The 21,823-nt window shown below is 33.5% G+C and overlaps 1 protein-coding gene across 1 annotated transcript; it reads left to right on the top strand.

Annotated features, from left to right (window-relative positions):
• Nucleotides 1-381: 381 nt before the first annotated feature.
• LOC133983915 (meprin A subunit beta-like) lies at nucleotides 382-9,126 on the top strand. Its single transcript, XM_062423128.1, has 15 exons — nucleotides 382-852; nucleotides 2,074-2,154; nucleotides 2,453-2,471; nucleotides 2,578-2,616; nucleotides 2,871-2,896; nucleotides 3,000-3,084; nucleotides 3,521-3,638; nucleotides 4,391-4,569; nucleotides 5,509-5,727; nucleotides 5,950-6,099; nucleotides 7,147-7,365; nucleotides 7,548-8,000; nucleotides 8,118-8,291; nucleotides 8,440-8,545; nucleotides 9,048-9,126. Exons 1-15 carry the CDS (start codon nucleotides 382-384, stop codon nucleotides 9,124-9,126), a joined length of 2,418 nt encoding a protein of 805 aa, XP_062279112.1.
• The last annotated feature ends 12,697 nt before the right edge of the window (nucleotides 9,127-21,823 follow it).

The following is a 21,823-nucleotide window of genomic DNA, read 5'->3' as shown; positions in this document are numbered from 1 at the left end:
AGATACAGTTAGAAGCATAGTTCGCAAATTTAAAGTTAAAGGAACAGTGGCTACACTACCTGGACATGGCAGAAAAAGGAAACTATCAACGGCTTCCACCAGATTCCTGAGGAGGCAGGTGGTCAAAAACCCTCGACTGACTGCAAAATACCTGCATCAAGACTTGGTGGCGGCAGGCATTGAGGTTTCAGTTTCCACAGTAAGGCGCATACTAAACACTGAAGGGCTTCATGCCCGTACTCCAAGACGTACACCACTACTGACCCAAAAGGACAAGAAAAGTCGGCTCCAATTTGCTCAAAACTATATAAATAAGCCAAAGAGGTTTTGGGAGATTCTGTTCTGTGGAGCGATGAAACAAAACTGGAACTTTTTGGGCCTATGGATCAGCGTTATGTCTGGAGGAGGAAGAATGAAGCATACGCTGTAAAGAACACCCTGCCTACAGTGAAGCATGGCAGTGGCTCAGTGATGCTCTGGGGCTGCTTTGCTTCCTCTGGCACTGGGAATCTGCAGCGTGTGGAGGGCAAGATGGATTCAATCAAGTATCAGGAAATCCTGGGAGAAAATGTCATGCCATCTGTGAGGAAGCTGAAGCTTGGACGTCATTGGACCTTCCAACAGGACAATGATCCCAAGTATACCTCAAAGTCCACCAAGGCTTGGTTTCAGAAGAAGTCCTGGAAGATACTAGAGTGGCCATCACAGTCGCCTGACTTGAACCCCATTGAAAATCTCTGGTGGGATTTGAAAAAGGTGGTTGCAGCACGCAAACCCAAGAATATTAGTGAACTGAAGGCCTTTGCCCATGAGGAAGGGGCTAAGATCCCTCAGGAACGCTGCCAGAGGCTGGTGTGTGGCTATGCATCACGTTTGCAACAGGTCATAACAGCAAAAGGGTGCTCTACTAAGTACTAAAGATGCTTGTCATGAAGGGGTTGAATAATTTTGAGACTGCAGTAGTTATTTAAAGTGGAATTTTGTGTTGAATTTGGAGAAACCACTTGTAATATTAGTTGTGTTGAGCTATTTAAATTGTTCTTGTTTGATTTGTTTATTGCAAACAGCTGTTAGTTTAGTTTAGAATAATTTTGATTGCAACTGTATATAAAATATATATAATTGTCAGCTAAACATCAACATGTTAGCATTTTCAGTGTGAGCATGTTAGCATGTTGAGCATTTAAGTGAGAGGTATGTAACACTGACAGTAAGCATATCAAATATTGGAGAGAGTTGTCTCACCCTGCTCCCTCCTCCTCAGACTCAAAGCTCACGTGGGTTTTTACACTAAGTGAAAACTATCTCAGTTGATCCAGTTTGTTTACTTTCTTCTGTGTCTGTATCTGTGTGTGTCAGTATGTTGTCTTTGCATGCCATTGTTTCATATTTGACAACATAGGGTGACAAACAAAACATCAATGAACATTTCTTGAATTAGATCGACATCGAATTAGAAACTAACTAGTGCAACTGATTTAAGAAAAATCCCTACTGATCAGATCACAATAGAGTCATCAGGATACAGTTGTATCATAGCCAAAACACAACTCTCATTGTTGTCACATGGATAAGGAAAATCTTACTGCAATACTGAAAGAAAAATATGGTTGTAGGCTGTTGTTTGGCATTAAATGAAATTCCTTTGATACATCATGTGCTTTTAACAAAGGCCTTAAAATAACTTGACATGCACAGGTGATGACAAACTATCTTTTTATCTTATCTATCTATCTTCATGTATTTTCAACAGAACAGTGGTTTCAGACACAATCACGTGGAAAGTAAAGCTTCATGCATGCCAACGGTGCTGTGAAACCTGTTTTGTTTTACATGGGTAGGTTTTCATGCCACTTTAAAAGTGTCCTGTCACTGTTAAAGCATCTCATGTTCACTTGAGGAACAGACAGTCAGGCTGGAGAAAGGTAATTAAGACTAACACGTTCTATTTCTATTAAATAAAAATTACAGATTTTTCATATTAAATTGAGTGACAAAAAAATGTATAACAGCTTTGCTACATTTCAGTAACATAATCATTTTTTAAGTATAATGTCTTTTGCACATTTTAAGTTTGGCCTGAGACAGACTCTGACGATGAAAGGATACATTTTCCTTGTGGTGAACTTGGCAACAGCCTTCTCCGTCAACCCTGTAAGAGTTTATTTATTGCTGTACTTTCTGTAAAATGATGTATTCATGCTACATTTAGAAAAAACTAACAGTGGTTGTAAAGGACAAGGAAAATCAACATTACTTTATCAAAATTATGTTTGAATCAACAGTTTAATTAGAAACAAAATTCTTTAACAAATTATAAATTCCTAATTTGAAGACTTCAAATTTGACTAGATGTTATTTGCACGCCATTAGTGTAGTAAGTTTGTAGGATTGTGTTTGAGACTAACATGATTACATATACTGATGTTATCAAATGTGATTTTTTTTACAGCATGAACCAGGGATAGTGGGTAAATCGGATAGATTATTATTCATTTGACTGCATCATTTAACTTAATTTCATCATCATTTGAGTGTACGGTGATTTAAAAAGAAGTATCTTGTGTGTTTTTGTAGAAATTGGACAGGACAAGGATATCATGGAAGCAAACAAGGGTAAAGTTAAATATCCTCTTATTTGAGATTCAAAGTTCATTCTTGACATTTGAAATAGCAGTTAGACAAAACAATCTCACCGCAGCTCCATCAATAGGTATCAAACGACCTCATGGTGGTGAATGTTTTGTCAACTTTGTATTTCATAAAACATCTTTGGTGTGACTTTGTAAGAACATTAACTGTCTGGTCTACTATTAATTGATTTCTTTGTTTTGTTTTGTTTTGTATTGACTTTTTATGTTTTATTTTAGATTTGTTACATGATGATATTCTTAAGGTAAGTTTAACATTTTTAGGTAAATTATTAAAATGTTAACTAAGTCTGTATGGACAGATTTTGTGGTCCAGTTCACATGATAATATTTCTTATAAATCAACAGCCAAAGTCAATACATAGGAGTTCCATTATTAATGCGAACATATTATGGCCATCCCCGGTTCCATATGTTTTGACCACCGGCCTTGGTAAATATTATTTTGCCTGCATAATAACCTAAATACAACTATTAGTGGGGCTCTTCACACTCTTTAGTGAATACATAATGTGATTATGTGTTTGTCATGCTTTCTCAAGGGAGAATGTTGGGTCTTTGTAAAAAGATTACAGTATAGACCTGCTCTATGGTAAAAGTGCCCAGAGATAACTTTTGTTGTTATTTGGCGCTATATTGATCAAACCAAACGGAAGTTATATAGAAAGCAGTAAAGTTCAATACGCAGTAGTTGAACAATTATCACCCTATCCTTGAAATTAACTGTGCAAAACAAACACCCCAACCTCCACTTGAGCATCCAGGATGGAGCCTTAGCATAATATACACAAGAATACCTTATTTATCAATTGCATATTTCTAACATATCTTCTTTTTCTCTAAAAAACAATTAAAAAAAACAATGGAAGAGATGAATGCCAAAGGAGTCGTCCTAAGAGCTTTTGAGCAGTTCAGGCTCAAGTCATGCATTGACTTCAAACAAAGGGCCTCTGAGCGCTATTACATTTCTGTCGAAAAACAGAGCGGGTATGTATTAGTTCTTGTCATTGTCGTACACCTGTCTTATGCTGTTAGATGCTAAGTAAATTTCCTCTCTGGTTTTACTGAATGATTATATACATGATTTGAAATACTGATTTGAATACAGCATTTTAATAGTAGTGAATTAATCCTTTTATCCCGTTAATGAATTAATCATAGTTTATCAAACAAAAATATCATACAAAGATTAAGATTTGTAAGAGAGAATTTACAAGAGATTGTTAATATGCCACCTCTGGACTTTGAGAAGCCATTGACAAGTTAACATATAATTAACACATTTATTAATTTGTAAAATAACTCACTGGGATAGAAAAATAACACTTGGATGGTTTATATTTTGACATAATATGAAGAATTTTCACTCAAATGTTGACTGCCTGTCTAACTGAATAATGCGCTTACTTGTTTCTAATTGAGGGATGTATTGTTCAAGTATCAATCAAGTTTCTGTTTTCTAAAGTTTAAAACATTTTTGTGCATTACTTACATTGAAAGCGCATTAGGAAAGCACCTTTTAATGATCAGTATTACAAGTAGGCATGATTACAGTAAAACCTTTTTTGGTGCTCATATGGACTGTTGACACTTGAAAATTGTGAACATTTTCTTTAAATCTTTTCAATTAAAAAGCATGTTGGTCCAGGTAGCGCTAAAATGAATGTATACATTTATTCAAGATCTGACCTTTATTAAATGTCTGAATGTGACATTTATGAGTGCCTTTCCCATTTTAGATGTTACTCATATGTTGGGCGAGTAATACCAGATGGACAGGTCCTCTCCATTGGCAGTTACTGTGATGGGATTTCCACTGTTGAGCATGAGTTTCTCCACGCTCTCGGCTTCTTCCATGAACAGTCCAGATATGACAGAGATGATCACGTCACAATTTTATCTGAGAACATCATATCAGGTTTCAATAATACTTTTTTAATAATGCTTTTTTAATAATATTCCTGGGACTGGAAAATGCAGGTCAACCTATAGGCCAAAGGCTCATATTTCCACAAGAGATAATCACAACTAACCTCAGGCCAGACATGACCCTAGTGTCAACCTCACAAAAAAGGTTGATGAAGCATACGAACGCAAGAGACTGAAATATGATATATATATATTATAATATATAAAAAAGTGCCGACTTATCTGAGGGATTGAAACATCAAGTCCTATGATCTCACCTAACAAGCTGGAGAGTTCCAGTGACCTCTGTGAAAGTGCAGCTGACAACAAGGGAAAGACGATATGACAGTGTGGAAAGAAAGCTGACAGGAGGGAAAGACCTCAACGGGGCTGTCATGGACTAGCTATCCATGACGACAGGCTCCATCACTCCAATAAGTGAATAGGAGTAACCACTCATGGCTTTGAAAATACAAAAGATCATTGTTGTTGTGTTTAGAATAGAATAGAAAGTCTTTATTGTCATTGTACGAAGCACAACGAAATTGAGATGCCGTCCTTGCAGTGCAGAAACAAAAATAAATACATTTAATTAATAAATAATTGACTTCTATTTAACTTCTATTTTTAAAAAAAGCCATTATTTAAAGCAGTTTAGTGCATTAATGGCTTTACCGTAAAAACGTTTTGTAATCTATAAGTGCGTACACTCAATGTCCTGCGTGTACTTTTCTACTTGTCAGCTCTTATTATTTGGCTTGCCATTTCAATTTTTAACACTTAAGAGGTCAATATGGACAAGAATAATTTCTTATATTTTTACATTTTTATCTTTTCCTTTAGGGGTTAAGTTACATTTTGTTGTCTAGTCAATAATTATTGAATTGTTGTTCTTGATGTTTTTCAATACAGTACATTGTAACTGATGGTTTCTCTAATGTGTGCCTAGGATACGAAGGTAATTTTGATAAAGTTAGCAAAGAAGAAAGCAGCACCCATGGAGTCCCGTATGACTACATGTCAGTGATGCACTATGGCCAAAATGCTTTCAGTAATGGCAACGGGTCTACAATTGTCACCAAGGACCCCAAATTCCAGGATGTGATTGGTCAGAGAATGGAAATGAGTCCCAGTGATGTTCTGGAGCTGAACCGCCTCTACAAATGCAGTAAGTGTTGGGAATTTAAGGGGACTGAACCCAGTTTTATGACTTTGGATTGTTTATTTCAATTGACTAAATCAGTGTGAACATAATGAGCCATCGTCCACAGAAAAGTAATTGTTGCCATTATCAAATAGTCACCCCTTTCAACTAATTTTCACTTAGAGGAGATCCAGTGTGTTTCCACTTCATATTCCTCAATCCTATGCTTTCCATTCATCTCTTCAGACTCCACCGTTGCTTTTAAGATGTACTGTGGCTTTTCTAATGGGACCATGTGTGAAATGAATCGCTGTTCTCGAAGTGGCATTGACTGGAGAATGGAAACAAAAGCTGCCGGTGGTCCTAGCTCTGACCACACCAGTGGCAGTGAACATGGTAAGATTTCAAAATTGCCTGAATGATCTAATTTTTCACTTAGAAGGACAGGCTCTGTCTAAATACAATATTGACGTGTCAACATACATGGAAATAGGTTAGGTTGCTGTTACAATTCCTACTCTCCACACTGGGCCTGATGCTATCCTCTCTGAATGTGACTACACTGTAAGAAATGTGGAAGTTCACAGCCCTCATTCTGTATAAAAATGCATTCCAAACTTCAGCCGAAGAATGAGGGAAAAAATACTGGGGAAATACCTTCAAGGCCAGTATGCAGAGAAGAAACAATAAAGCAACCATGGATGATTTCCACATACATATAGGAATGTCAGTAGTGTATATATTAAAGCGACTCTTACCTTTCTTGCATTTCACACAGCACTTTGAAAAAACTTGAACAGCAACAACTCCTCCTCCCTTCTATGTCCCACCCCCGCACTCCCTTCCATATCATTTGGACCGAATTATATGATTGGTCAGAGTTTTCACAGAATATTATGAGAATGGAATAATTATTAGTTTTCTATGCCTGGTGGATCTGTCTATCATTTTAGAGTGTCATAACCTTACTAATAGAATTTTAAACCTAAAAAATGTTTTTTGTAAAAATGTAACAAAGGTAAGGGTAGCGTTAAAACAGACTTGAAAAAGCCCAAACCAATCTTATAAACCATTGCATTTGTTTATTGCAAAGTGTTTAATGCAACAAAGATTAAACCAGCTGGAGATATTTTCTTGCATGTCATTACCCCTCAGCTTTCCCATATTTTAACTGTCAGCTATGATATAAAGATATAAAGCCCCCTAAAAAGAATAAGAAAATGATTTAAACAAAAGTCGTATTTTCATGTTAAGATTGTTTTTTACCAAAAAGAGGTTTAACTTAACACTTTAGTGGGACCAATGGCTTTAAGAAAAGTCTTAATATAGATTTTTGCTGATATAACATTGATTGAATTATACGGTATGTATAATAATATGTACAGTATATGAAGGACTGCTATAACACATTCATTTTGGACAACATTCTTGGTCAAGGTGCAGGTTACTTCATGCATGCTAGCACAGCATCAGGTGCGGAGGGAGACTCAGCCCGGCTGGAAACCAAGAGGATGAGAATCAGCAGAGAGTGTCACACCCAGTGTCTCCAGTTCTACTACTTCCACAGCGGAAATGAGTCAGTTGTACTTAACATCTGGATCAGAGAGTTTCAAGATGAAAAGGACTCTACAGGAAACATCCGCCTCATGGGACAGATCAATGGTAATGTCTGCCTGCAGGATTGTCTGATATCTTACATTTTATATTGCATTTAACAAGCTGATGAACTATGAATAATATTTCAACTTTTGCCATGTTTACACTTTACATTTAAGCTATATCTAATAGCGCACCTGCTAATATTTAAGTAATGTAATAAAGTCATCACAAAATCCTCCCTCCAGGTCCACCAACATCTCATTGGCAGCTCCAACATGTTTCCCTGAATGCCACCAAACACTTCCAGGTGGAGTTTGAGGTTCGAAAAGGAGCAGGAAGCTCGGTAGGCGGCTTCTCAATCGATGACATCAATCTGTCTGAGATTGAATGTCCACACGTCACCTTACAGATTAATGATTTAGAGAATCATTTGAGCAATAGTAGTCTTGGAACCTCTATATACAGCCCACGGCAATACTCCAGAGGGGGCTATGCTTACCGGGTAGGGATAATACTATACAAGACATATGTTGGCGTGTTTGTGCAACTGTTGTCTGGTAAAAATGACGATGAGCTGCAGTGGCCCTGCCCACAGAGGCAAGTGACCTTCCAAATGCTAGATCAAAACCAAAACATCCAGCTGCAGATGTCAAAGCAGAGAAGTATCACCAGTGACCCAAGCTTCACCAATGATGATGGTAAGTTTGAACCATATGATGATATCCCTAAAAATTTCACCAACTCTTGAATGAAAACAATTCAGTTACCAATTCAGTTTTTTGACTTTTAATGTTCAATATGCTTTCTGTAAACAGGAACCTATGTTTGGGATGATCCCCGTAAGAATGGAACCCAATTTGTAAATGAGAATAATGAGACTGTCTTTGCAAGCTACAAGATTGGCCAAGGCTATTTTGCAACTCTGGAACAAATTAAATCCAGAGACTTCCTCAAGGGAGGGAGTGCCATTTTCGTCTTCGACTTCCAAGGCAAGCCAACAAAAAATATTTTCACAAATTTGATAGTGTAACTATTCTGGTTGGAATTCTACAACACATATACACTTGTTTGAAACCGTTGAATCACTTTACACCTGTGTGGAAGCTGTGATCTATAACTGAAGCCTTTATTTTCTAGATCTCACTCCTGTCATTAATGGAAGTACTCTACCATGTCCTGAAGTGGGACCAGTGAAGATTACACATCCTCCCAAAGGGCAAGATAATGGCCCATGCAATCCACGGTAGGACATTGTTATAGCAATCTGAAAAAGAAAAAAAAATCTCTTATTTATATCAGACCCAATAAAAGATGTGGAATTTACCCATGAAATCGTACTTATATTCCTTTCAACTGATACCTTTAATAGGACCATAACCACTGTTCTTCCACCTCCTGCGACAACAGATGACAAAAGGTATTCAGATTCACTCTTTCTCACAGTTAACACATTGATACACTTTGATTTGTCAACTCTAAAATGAGCTTCATTTGATGCTGCCTGATTGATGACTGAGACTGCTAATGCTAGCTTCAACAGTCTACACGTGGTCAGACACTAACAGGGGCACTGACATGTAAGGTTACAAGGCAAAGCAAAGTATTAACTATCTAGCCATTTCCCTAAATAAATCAAAACAGACACAGTCAGGTGTTACTGAGCCTTTTTCAAAGCACTGTGAGATATCAGTCAAAGATCCTTTGTATAATTGTATATCTAATTAATTAATTTCTTCCTGCTGCAGCATTTTTGGCTTCTCTCCTGCAATGGTGTCCTCTCCAGTCCTCATCCTCCTGCCAGCTCTGATGCTTCTGACACGCTGATAATTCAGCCGGAAAAATTCAGACCTGTCCATGTACAGTAGATGCTGAATCTTAAGCGCAACGACATATGATAGTCAAAGAAATACCTGTAATATGTTTTTGTGGTGGGAGCATGTTTTGGATAGCATTTTGATCTATACTTGAAAACATGCTCACTATTTTGTGGGATTTCATGAAATATTTTAATTTTTTAAACAAATAAATGGGTTACACACAGTTTTTGTATCAGCTGTAAGGGGTCTGAAATAATTATACAGCTAACAAATACTCAAATGATAATAAGTATATTCAATGCATTTTTAATAATATTGTAACCCTGTTAAAATGCTAATATATGATATTTTAATCTGTTGATTATGGGTGCACTTAGAAATATTGGTGTATGAATCTTTGAATTTTGAGGACCTTACGGCACAGACATAACTTTGTAAGACAATTTCTTCATGCCAAGTGACTTATTGGGAACCAATCCAAAAGGCTGAGCCCCAATTCATTTGCATGGGTCTTTTTCAGATGATTTATATGTAATATGTTGAAAATAAAAAAACAATGCTTAATAACAAAAACTGTGGTTTCCTGCTTTGCACAAAGGCCTTGTAGATATATAAAATCCATTCCTTTCTGTTAACATACAACAGATACTCTCACATTAGTAGACAATACTATATATTATGCTTGTGCAATCAATATTCATCGTTTGTCTACCTTCAGAAAAAATCGTAATGTCTCTTGAAAAAATTATGAGTCATCACTGCGATGAACAAAACTGCTTCTCTTCTCATTGTCTGTCTCTTCAGTTTCATCTTGGCGTCATTCGCTGATGACCATTTCATTCTAACCTCTTTGTGTCTCCTGCTATGCCCTGCTATGCCCTGCTCTGTTTGCTCCTCATAATTCTGTACAAGTAATGTCATTGGTAAAGCGTACCAATGACATCCTGTTATCAAATAATCAATTATTTTCATTCAAGTTTTGTTTGTAGTTTTTGCTACTGGAAGTCCTCATTTAGGCCATGTTAATATTTTAGTAGTTCATAGTCTATTTCAGTTGTTCAACACAATGTTATGACAGTGTGTGACAATTTAGAAAACAGAAATGATCTCAATGCGTAGAGAGCCGAATGTGAAGTGAAACAAACATCCACTGCTGTGAGCGGGTCCTGTGAAAAGGTTGCATAAACCCAAAGTTAGAATAGGACTCCTTTGTGGATTTCATCAAGCACAACACAAGAAGCTAAAATGACAGCCAAAAAAAGTTCCAAAAAAGTTTCCAGACCATTTTTGTACAGGCTGTGAAGAAATCTTATTGATACCAATATTATATCCAACTGGGTTGTTATTTCAGTCAGTAGCAGCACTCATAGGCTTTCTATAAGGAATAACAAAGAGCTCTGGTTGAGACGGCAGTTGCATTTTGAAGGATCACAACTCCCAAGGGTAAAAAATACACTAAATACACTAGCTGTATTGCTATAAATTCTACCTTTTTTTTTTAGAAGTTTATACATTTTCAGATTTTGTTGACATTGCCAAAAAAAGTGATAATTCTACTTTGTTTATTACCGAGGTTGTACAGAGTGGTGGTGGTGTACTTGGGTGCATTACATTGCATCCTAATAATACACCACAATCACTAAATAATAAACATAAAGCAGTATTTTCACCTTCTTGTCAATAAATGTAGTATAAGCTTAATAAATGTAGATTTAGAGCTGTTTCATTGGATTAAATTAGATTGCACGGGTTAAGCCAGTGAGTCTATCTATTTTATGTAGTTAAGTTATTCTCTGAACTATATTTTATAGTAATTACAAGCAGGCCAGCTGACAGTCTTGCTGACAGTCTTGCCATTATCAAATAATGAAAAACTATGTACAGATGTTTCAGTTGTGCAAATGTAGGATGATTTTGGTGAGTATACAGTGTATAATATTAACGCTATTGATGATTTTTCACAATAAAATTCCCCTAAAATATGCAAAACGTGTTTTTTCTGAAATGACTGTTGTAGTATGATTATCAGGTGACCCTTGTTGTGTATAATGATTTTGGTCATCCTACAGTGTATAATATTAACGCTATTGACGATATTTCTAAATAAAATTCCCCAAAAATATGCAATTTTTTTTTTCCTGAAATAACTGTTGTAGTATGATTATCAGGTGACCATTGTTGTGTAGCATGATTTTGGTGAGTAAACAGTGTATAATATTAACGCTATTGACGATTTTTCACAATAAAATTCCCCAAAAATATGCAAAAAGATTATTTTTTCTGAAATGACTGTTGTAGTATGATTATCAGGTGACCCTTGTTGTGTATCATGATTTTGGTCATCCTACAGTGCATAATATTAACGCTATTGACGATTTTTCACAATAAAATTCCGCAAAAATATGCAAACTTTTTTTCCCCCTTAAATCACTGTTGTAGTATGATTATTAGGTGACCATTGTTGTGTAGCATGATTTTGGTGAGTATACAGTGTATAATATTAACGCTATTGATGATTTTTCACAATAAAATTCCCCAAAAATATGCAAAAATATATTTTTTTCTGAAATGACTGTTGTAGTATGATTATCAGGTGACCCTTGTTGTGTATCATGATTTTGGTCATCCTACAGTGCATAATATTAACGCTATTGACGATTTTTCACAATAAAATTCCGCAAAAATATGCAAACTTTTTTTCCCCCTTAAATCACTGTTGTAGTATGATTATTAGGTGACCATTGTTGTGTAGCATGATTTTGGTGAGTATACAGTGTATAATATTAACGCTATTGACGATTTTTCACAATAAAATTCCCCAAAAATATGCAAAAAGATATTTTTTTCTGAAATGACTGTTGTAGTATGATTATCAGGTGACCCTTGTTGTGTATCATGATTTTGGTCATCCTACAGTTTATAATATTAACGCTATTGACGATTTTTCACAATATAATTACCCAAAAATATGCAAACTTTTTTCCCCCCTGAAATCACTGTTGTAGTATGATTATCAGGTGACCATTGTTGTGTAGCATGATTTTGGTGAGTATACAGTGTATAATATTAACGCTATTGACGATTTTTCACAATAATATTCCCCAAAAATATGAAAAAAGATTTATTTTTTTAATGAAATGACTGTTGTAGTATGATTATCAGGTGACCATAGTTGTGTAGCATTATTTTGGTGAGTATACAGTGTATAATATTAACGCTATTGACGATTTTTCACAATAAAATTCCCCAAAAATATGAAAAAAGTTTTTTTTCTGAAATGACTGTTGTAGTATGATTATCAGGTGACCCTTGTTATGTATCATGATTTTGGTCATCCTACAGTGTATAATATTAACGCTATTGACGATTTTTCACAATAAAATTCCCCAAAAATATGCAAACTTTTTTTCCCCCTGAAATCACTGTTGTAGTATGATTATAAGGTGACCCTTGTTGTGTATCATGATTTTGGTCACCCTACAGTGTATAATATTAACGCAATTGACGATTTTTCACAATAATATTCCCCAAAAATATGAAAAAAGATTTATTTTTTTAATGAAATGACTGTTGTAGTATGATTATCAGGTGACCCTTGTTGTGTATCATAATTTTGGTCACCCTACAGTGTATAATATTAAAGCTATTGACGATTTTTCACAATAAAATTCCGCAAAAATATGCAAACTTTTTTTTTCCCTGAAATCACTGTTGTACTATGATTATCAGGTGACCCTTGTTGTGTATCATGATTTTGGTGAGTATACAGTGTATAATATTAACGCTATTGACGATTTTTCACAATAAAATTCCGCAAAAATATGCAAACTTTTTTTCCCCCTTAAATCACTGTTGTAGTATGATTATTAGGTGACCATTGTTGTGTAGCATGATTTTGGTGAGTATACAGTGTATAATATTAACGCTATTGATGATTTTTCACAATAAAATTCCCCAAAAATATGCAAAAAGATTTTTTTTTCTATAATGACTGTTGTAGTATGATTATCAGGTGACCCTTGTTGTGTATCATGATTTTGGTCATCCTACAGTTTATAATATTAACGCTATTGACGATTTTTCACAATAAAATTACCCAAAAATATGCAAACTTTTTTTCCCCCTGAAATCACTGTTGTAGTATGATTATCAGGTGACCATTGTTGTGTAGCATGATTTTGGTGAGTATACAGTGTATAATATTAACGCTATTGACGATTTTTCACAATAATATTCCCCAAAAATATGAAAAAAGATTATTTTTTTAATGAAATGACTGTTGTAGTATGATTATCAGGTGACCATAGTTGTGTAGCATTATTTTGGTGAGTATACAGTGTATAATATTTACACTATTGGCGATTTTTCACAATAAAATTCCCCAAAAATATGCAAAAAGTTATTTTTTTCTGAAATGACTGTTGTAGTATGATTATCAGGTGACCCTTGTTATGTATCATGATTTTGGTCATCCTACAGTGTATAATATTAACGCTATTGACGATTTTTCACAATAAAATTCCCCAAAAATATGCAAACTTTTTTTCCCCCTGAAATCACTGTTGTAGTATGATTATAAGGTGACCCTTGTTGTGTATCATGATTTTGGTCATCCTACAGTGTATAATATTAACGCTATTGACGATTTTTCACAATAAAATTACCCAAAAATATGCAAACTTTTTTTCCCCCTGAAATCACTGTTGTAGTATGATTATCAGGTGACCATTGTTGTGTAGCATGATTTTGGTGAGTATACAGTGTATAATATTAACGCTATTGACGATTCTTCACAATAAAATTCCCCAAAAATATGCAAAAAGATTTTTTTTTCTATAGTGACTGTTGTAGTATAATTATCAGGTGACCCTTGTTGTGTATCATGATTTTGGTCATCCTACAGTTTATAATATTAACGCTATTGATGATTTTTCACAATAAAATTCCCCTAAAATATGCAAAAAGTTTTTTTTCTGAAATGACTGTTGTAGTATGATTATCAGGTGACCCTTGTTGTGTATCATGATTTTGGTCATCCTACAGTGTATAATATTAACGCTATTGACGATTTTTAACAATAAAATTCCCCAAACATATGCAAAAAGATATTTTTTTTCTGAAATGACTGTTGTAGTATGATTATCAGGTGACCCTTGTTGTGTATCATAATTTTGGTCACCCTACAGTGTATAATATTAACGCTATTGGCGAATTTTCACAATAAAATTCCCCAAAAATATGCAAAAAGATTTTTTTTCTGAAATGACTGTGGTAGTATGATTATCAGGTGACCATTGTTATGTATCATGATTTTGGTCATCCTACAGTGTATAATATTAACGCTATTGATGATTTTTCACAATAAAATTCCCCAAAAATATGCAAAAAGATTTTTTTTTCTATAATGACTGTTGTAGTATGATTATCAGGTGACCCTTGTTGTGTATCATGATTTTGGTCATCCTACAGTTTATAATATTAACGCTATTGACGATTTTTCACAATAAAATTACCCAAAAATATGCAAACTTTTTTTCCCCCTGAAATCACTGTTGTAGTATGATTATCAGGTGACCATTGTTGTGTAGCATGATTTTGGTGAGTATACAGTGTATAATATTAACGCTATTGACGATTTTTCACAATAATATTCCCCAAAAATATGAAAAAAGATTATTTTTTTAATGAAATGACTGTTGTAGTATGATTATCAGGTGACCATAGTTGTGTAGCATTATTTTGGTGAGTATACAGTGTATAATATTAACACTATTGGCGATTTTTCACAATAAAATTCCCCAAAAATATGCAAAAAGTTATTTTTTTCTGAAATGACTGTTGTAGTATGATTATCAGGTGACCCTTGTTATGTATCATGATTTTGGTCATCCTACAGTGTATAATATTAACGCTATTGACGATTTTTCACAATAAAATTCCCCAAAAATATGCAAACTTTTTTTCCCCCTGAAATCACTGTTGTAGTATGATTATAAGGTGACCCTTGTTGTGTATCATGATTTTGGTCATCCTACAGTGTATAATATTAACGCTATTGACGATTTTTCACAATAAAATTACCCAAAAATATGCAAACTTTTTTTCCCCCTGAAATCACTGTTGTAGTATGATTATCAGGTGACCATTGTTGTGTAGCATGATTTTGGTGAGTATACAGTGTATAATATTAACGCTATTGACGATTTTTCACAATAAAATTCCCCAAAAATATGCAAAAAGATTTTTTTTTCTATAATGACTGTTGTAGTATAATTATCAGGTGACCCTTGTTGTGTATCATGATTTTGGTCATCCTACAGTTTATAATATTAACGCTATTGATGATTTTTCACAATAAAATTCCCCTAAAATATGCAAAAAGTTTTTTTTCTGAAATGACTGTTGTAGTATGATTATCAGGTGACCCTTGTTGTGTATCATGATTTTGGTCATCCTACAGTGTATAATATTAACGCTATTGACGATTTTTAACAATAAAATTCCCCAAACATATGCAAAAAGATATTTTTTTTCTGAAATGACTGTTGTAGTATGATTATCAGGTGACCCTTGTTGTGTATCATAATTTTGGTCACCCTACAGTGTATAATATTAACGCTATTGGCGAATTTTCACAATAAAATTCCCCAAAAATATGCAAAAAGATTTTTTTTCTGAAATGACTGTGGTAGTATGATTATCAGGTGACCATTGTTATGTATCATGATTTTGGTCATCCTACAGTGTATAATATTAACGCTATTGACGATTTTTCACAATAAAATTCCCCAAAAATATGCAAAAAGATTTTTTTCTGAAATGACTGTTGTAGTATGATTATAAGGTGACCCTTGTTGTGTATCATGATTTTGGTCATCCTACAGTGTATAATATTAACGCTATTGACGATTTTTCACAATAAAATTCCCCAAAAATATGCAAACTTTTTTTCCCCCTGAAATCACTGTTGTAGTATGATTATCAGGTGACCATTGTTGTGTAGCATGATTTTGGTGAGTATACAGTGTATAATATTAACGCTATTGATGATTTTTCACAATAAAATTCCCCTAAAATATGCAAAAAGTTTTTTTTCTGAAATGACTGTTGTAGTATGATTATCAGGTGACCCTTGTTGTGTATCATGATTTTGGTCATCCTACAGTGTATAATATTAACGCTATTGACGATTTTTAACAATAAAATTCCCCAAACATATGCAAAAAGATATTTTTTTTCTGAAATGACTGTTGTAGTATGATTATCAGGTGACCCTTGTTGTGTATCATAATTTTGGTCACCCTACAGTGTATAATATTAACGCTATTGGCGAATTTTCACAATAAAATTCCCCAAAAATATGCAAAAAGATATTTTTTTCTGAAATGACTGTGGTAGTATGATTATCAGGTGACCATTGTTATGTATCATGATTTTGGTCATCCTACAGTGTATAATATTAACGCTATTGACGATTTTTCACAATAAAATTCCCCAAAAATATGCAAACTTTTTTTCCCCCTGAAATCACTGTTGTAGTATGATTATCAGGTGACCATTGTTGTGTAGCATGATTTTGGTGAGTATACAGTGTATAATATTAACGCTATTGACGATTTTTCACTATAAAATTCCCCAAAAATATGCAAAAAGATTTTTTTCTGAAATGACTGTTGTAGTATGATTATCAGGTGACCATTGTTGTGTATCATAATTTTGGTCATCCTACAGTGTTTAATATTAACGCTATTGACGATATTTCAAAATAAAATTCCCCAAAAATATGCAAATTTTTTTTCCCCCTGAAATCACTGTTGTAGTATGGTTATCAGGTGACCATTGTTGTGTAGCATGATTTTGGTGAGTATACAGTGTATAATATTAACGCTATTGACGATTTTTCACAATAAAATTCCCCAAAAATATGCAAAAAGTGTTTTTTCTGAAATGACTGTTGTAGTATGATTATCAGGTGACCCTTGTTGTGTATCATGATTTTGGTCATCCTACAGTGTATAATATTAACGCTATTGACGATTTTTCACAATAAAATTCCCCAAACATATGCAAAAAGATATTTTTTTTCTGAAATGACTGTTGTAGTATGATTATCAGGTGACCCTTGTTGTGTATCATGATTTTGGTCATCCTACAGTGTATAATATTAACGATAATGATGATTTTTCACAATAAAATTCCCCTAAAATATGCAAAAAGTGTTTTTTCTGAAATGACTGTTGTAGTATGATTATCAGGTGACCCTTGTTGTGTATCATGATTTTGGTCATCCTACAGTGTATAATATTAACGCTAATGACGATTTTTCACAATAAAATTCCCAAAACATATGCAAAAAGATATTTTTTTTCTGAAATGACTGTTGTAGTATGATTATCAGGTGACCCTTGTTGTGTATCATGATTTTGGTCATCCTACAGTGCATAATATTAACGCTATTGACGATTTTTCACAATAAAATTCCCCAAAAATATGCAAACTTTTTTCCCCCCTGAAATCACTGTTGTAGTATGATTATCAGGTGACCATTGTTGTGTAGCATGATTTTGGTGAGTATACAGTGTATAATATTAAAGCTATTGACGATTTTTCACAATAAAATTCCCCAAAAATATGCAAACTTTTTTTTTCCCTGAAATCACTGTTGTGCTATGATTATCAGGTGACCCTTGTTGTGTATCATGATTTTGGTGAGTATACAGTGTATAATATTAACGCTATTGACGATTTTTCACAATAAAATTCCGCAAAAATATGCAAACTTTTTTTCCCCCTTAAATCACTGTTGTAGTATGATTATTAGGTGACCATTGTTGTGTAGCATGATTTTGGTGAGTATACAGTGTATAATATTAACGCTATTGATGATTTTTAACAATAAAATTCCCCAAAAATATGCAAAAAGATATTTTTTTCTGAAATGACTGTTGTAGTATGATTATCAGGTGACCCTTGTTGTGTATCACGATTTTGGTCATCCTACATTTTATAATATTAACGCTATTGACGATTTTTCACAATAAAATTACCCAAAAATATGCAAACTTTTTTTCCCCCTGAAATCACTGTTGTAGTATGATTATCAGGTGACCATTGTTGTGTAGCATGATTTTGGTGAGTATACAGTGTATAATATTAACGCTATTGACGATTTTTCACAATAATATTACCCAAAAATATGAAAAAAGATTTATTTTTTTAATGAAATGACTGTTGTAGTATGATTATCAGGTGACCATAGTTGTGTAGCATTATTTTGGTGAGTATACAGTGTATAATATTAACACTATTGACGATTTTTCACAATAAAATTCCCCAAAAATATGAAAAAAGTTTTTTTTCTGAAATGACTGTTGTAGTATGATTATCAGGTGACCCTTGTTGTGTATCATAATTTTGGTCACCCTACAGTGTATAATATTAACGCTATTGGCGATTTTTCACAATAAAATTCCCCAAAAATATGCAAAAAGTTATTTTTTTCTGAAATGACTGTTGTAGTATGATTATCAGGTGACCCTTGTTATGTATCATGATTTTGGTCATCCTACAGTGTATAATATTAACGCTATTGACGATTTTTCACAATAAAATTCCCCAAAAATATGCAAACTTTTTTTCCCCCTGAAATCACTGTTGTAGTATGATTATAAGGTGACCCTTGTTGTGTATCATGATTTTGGTCATCCTACAGTGTATAATATTAACGCTATTGACGATTTTTCACAATAAAATTCCCCAAAAATATGCAAACTTTTTTTCCCCCTGAAATCACTGTTGTAGTATGATTATCAGGTGACCATTGTTGTGTAGCATGATTTTGGTGAGTATACAGTGTATAATATTAACGCTATTGATGATTTTTCACAATAAAATTCCCCTAAAATATGCAAAAAGTTTTTTTTCTGAAATGACTGTTGTAGTATGATTATCAGGTGACCCTTGTTGTGTATCATGATTTTGGTCATCCTACAGTGTATAATATTAACGCTATTGACGATTTTTAACAATAAAATTCCCCAAACATATGCAAAAAGATATTTTTTTTCTGAAATGACTGTTGTAGTATGATTATCAGGTGACCCTTGTTGTGTATCATAATTTTGGTCACCCTACAGTGTATAATATTAACGCTATTGGTGAATTTTCACAATAAAATTCCCCAAAAATATGCAAAAACATATTTTTTTCTGAAATGACTGTGGTAGTATGATTATCAGGTGACCATTGTTATGTATCATGATTTTGGTCATCCTACAGTGTATAATATTAACGCTATTGACGATTTTTCACAATAAAATTCCCCAAAAATATGCAAAAATATTTTTTTTCTGAAATGGCTGTTGTAGTATGATTATAAGGTGACCCTTGTTGTGTATCATGATTTTGGTCATCCTACAGTGTATAATATTAACACTATTGACGATTTTTCACAATAAAATTCCCCAAAAATATGCAAACTTTTTTTCCCCCTGAAATCACTGTTGTAGTATGATTATCAGGTGACCATTGTTGTGTAGCATGATTTTGGTGAGTATACAGTGTATAATATTAACGCTATTGACGATTTTTCACAATAAAATTCCCCAAAAATATGCAAAAAGATTTTTTTTTTCTATAATGACTGTTGTAGTATGATTATCAGGTGACCCTTGTTGTGTATCATGATTTTGGTCATCCTACAGTGTATAATATTAACGCTATTGACGATTTTTCACAATAAAATTCCCCAAACATATGCAAAAAGTGTTTTTTCTGAAATGACTGTTGTAGTATGATTATCAGGTGACCCTTGTTGTGTATCATGATTTTGGTCATCCTACAGTGTATAATATTAACGCTATTGACGATTTTTCACAATAAAATTCCCCAAACATATGCAAAAAGATATTTTTTTTCTGAAATGACTGTTGTAGTATGATTATCAGGTGACCCTTGTTGTGTATCATGATTTTGGTCATCCTACAGTGCATAATATTAACGCTATTGACGATTTTTCACAATAAAATTCCCCAAAAATATGCAAACTTTTTTCCCCCCTGAAATCACTGTTGTAGTATGATTATCAGGTGACCATTGTTGTGTAGCATGATTTTGGTGAGTATACAGTGTATAATATTAAAGCTATTGACGATTTTTCACAATAAAATTCCCCAAAAATATGCAAACTTTTTTTTTTCCCTGAAATCACTGTTGTACTATGATTATCAGGTGACCCTTGTTGTGTATCATGATTTTGGTGAGTATACAGTGTATAATATTAACGCTATTGACGATTTTTCACAATAAAATTCCGCAAAAATATGCAAACTTTTTTTCCCCCTTAAATCACTGTTGTAGTATGATTATTAGGTGACCATTGTTGTGTAGCATGATTTTGGTGAGTATACAGTGTATAATATTAACGCTATTGATGATTTTTCACAATAAAATTACCCAAAAATATGCAAAAAGATATTTTTTTCTGAAATGACTGTTGTAGTATGATTATCAGGTGACCCTTGTTGTGTATCATGATTTTGGTCATCCTACAGTTTATAATATTAACGCTATTGACGATTTTTCACAATAAAATTACCCAAAAATATGCAAACTTTTTTTCCCCCTGAAATCACTGTTGTAGTATGATTATCAGGTGACCATTGTTGTGTAGCATGATTTTGGTGAGTATACAGTGTATAATATTAACGCTATTGACGATTTTTCACAATAATATTCCCCAAAAATATGAAAAAAGATTTATTTTTTTAATGAAATGACTGTTGTAGTATGATTATCAGGTGACCATAGTTGTGTAGCATTATTTTGGTGAGTATACAGTGTATAATATTAACACTATTGACGATTTTTCACAATAAAATTCCCCAAAAATATGAAAAAAGTTTTTTTTTCTGAAATGACTGTTGTAGTATGATTATCAGGTGACCCTTGTTGTGTATCATAATTTTGGTCACCCTACAGTGTATAATATTAACGCTATTGGCGATTTTTCACAATAAAATTCCCCAAAAATATGCAAAAAGTTATTTTTTTCTGAAATGACTGTTGTAGTATGATTATCAGGTGACCCTTGTTATGTATCATGATTTTGGTCATCCTACAGTGTATAATATTAACGCTATTGACGATTTTTCACAATAAAATTCCCCAAAAATATGCAAACTTTTTTTCCCCCTGAAATCACTGTTGTAGTATGATTATAAGGTGACCCTTGTTGTGTATCATGATTTTGGTCATCCTACAGTGTATAATATTAACGCTATTGACGATTTTTCACAATAAAATTCCCCAAAAATATGCAAACTTTTTTTCCCCCTGAAATCACTGTTGTAGTATGATTATCAGGTGACCATTGTTGTGTAGCATGATTTTGGTGAGTATACAGTGTATAATATTAACGCTATTGATGATTTTTCACAATAAAATTCCCCTAAAATATGCAAAAAGTTTTTTTTCTGAAATGACTGTTGTAGTATGATTATCAGGTGACCCTTGTTGTGTATCATGATTTTGGTCATCCTACAGTGTATAATATTAACGCTATTGACGATTTTTAACAATAAAATTCCCCAAACATATGCAAAAAGATATTTTTTTTCTGAAATGACTGTTGTAGTATGATTATCAGGTGACCCTTGTTGTGTATCATAATTTTGGTCACCCTACAGTGTATAATATTAACGCTA

The sequence above is a fragment of the Scomber scombrus genome, chromosome 7, assembly GCF_963691925.1.
Source record: "Scomber scombrus chromosome 7, fScoSco1.1, whole genome shotgun sequence".
NCBI classification, from domain to species: Eukaryota; Metazoa; Chordata; class Actinopteri; order Scombriformes; family Scombridae; genus Scomber; species Scomber scombrus.
This window is presented reverse-complemented; position numbering and strand designations above follow the sequence as displayed.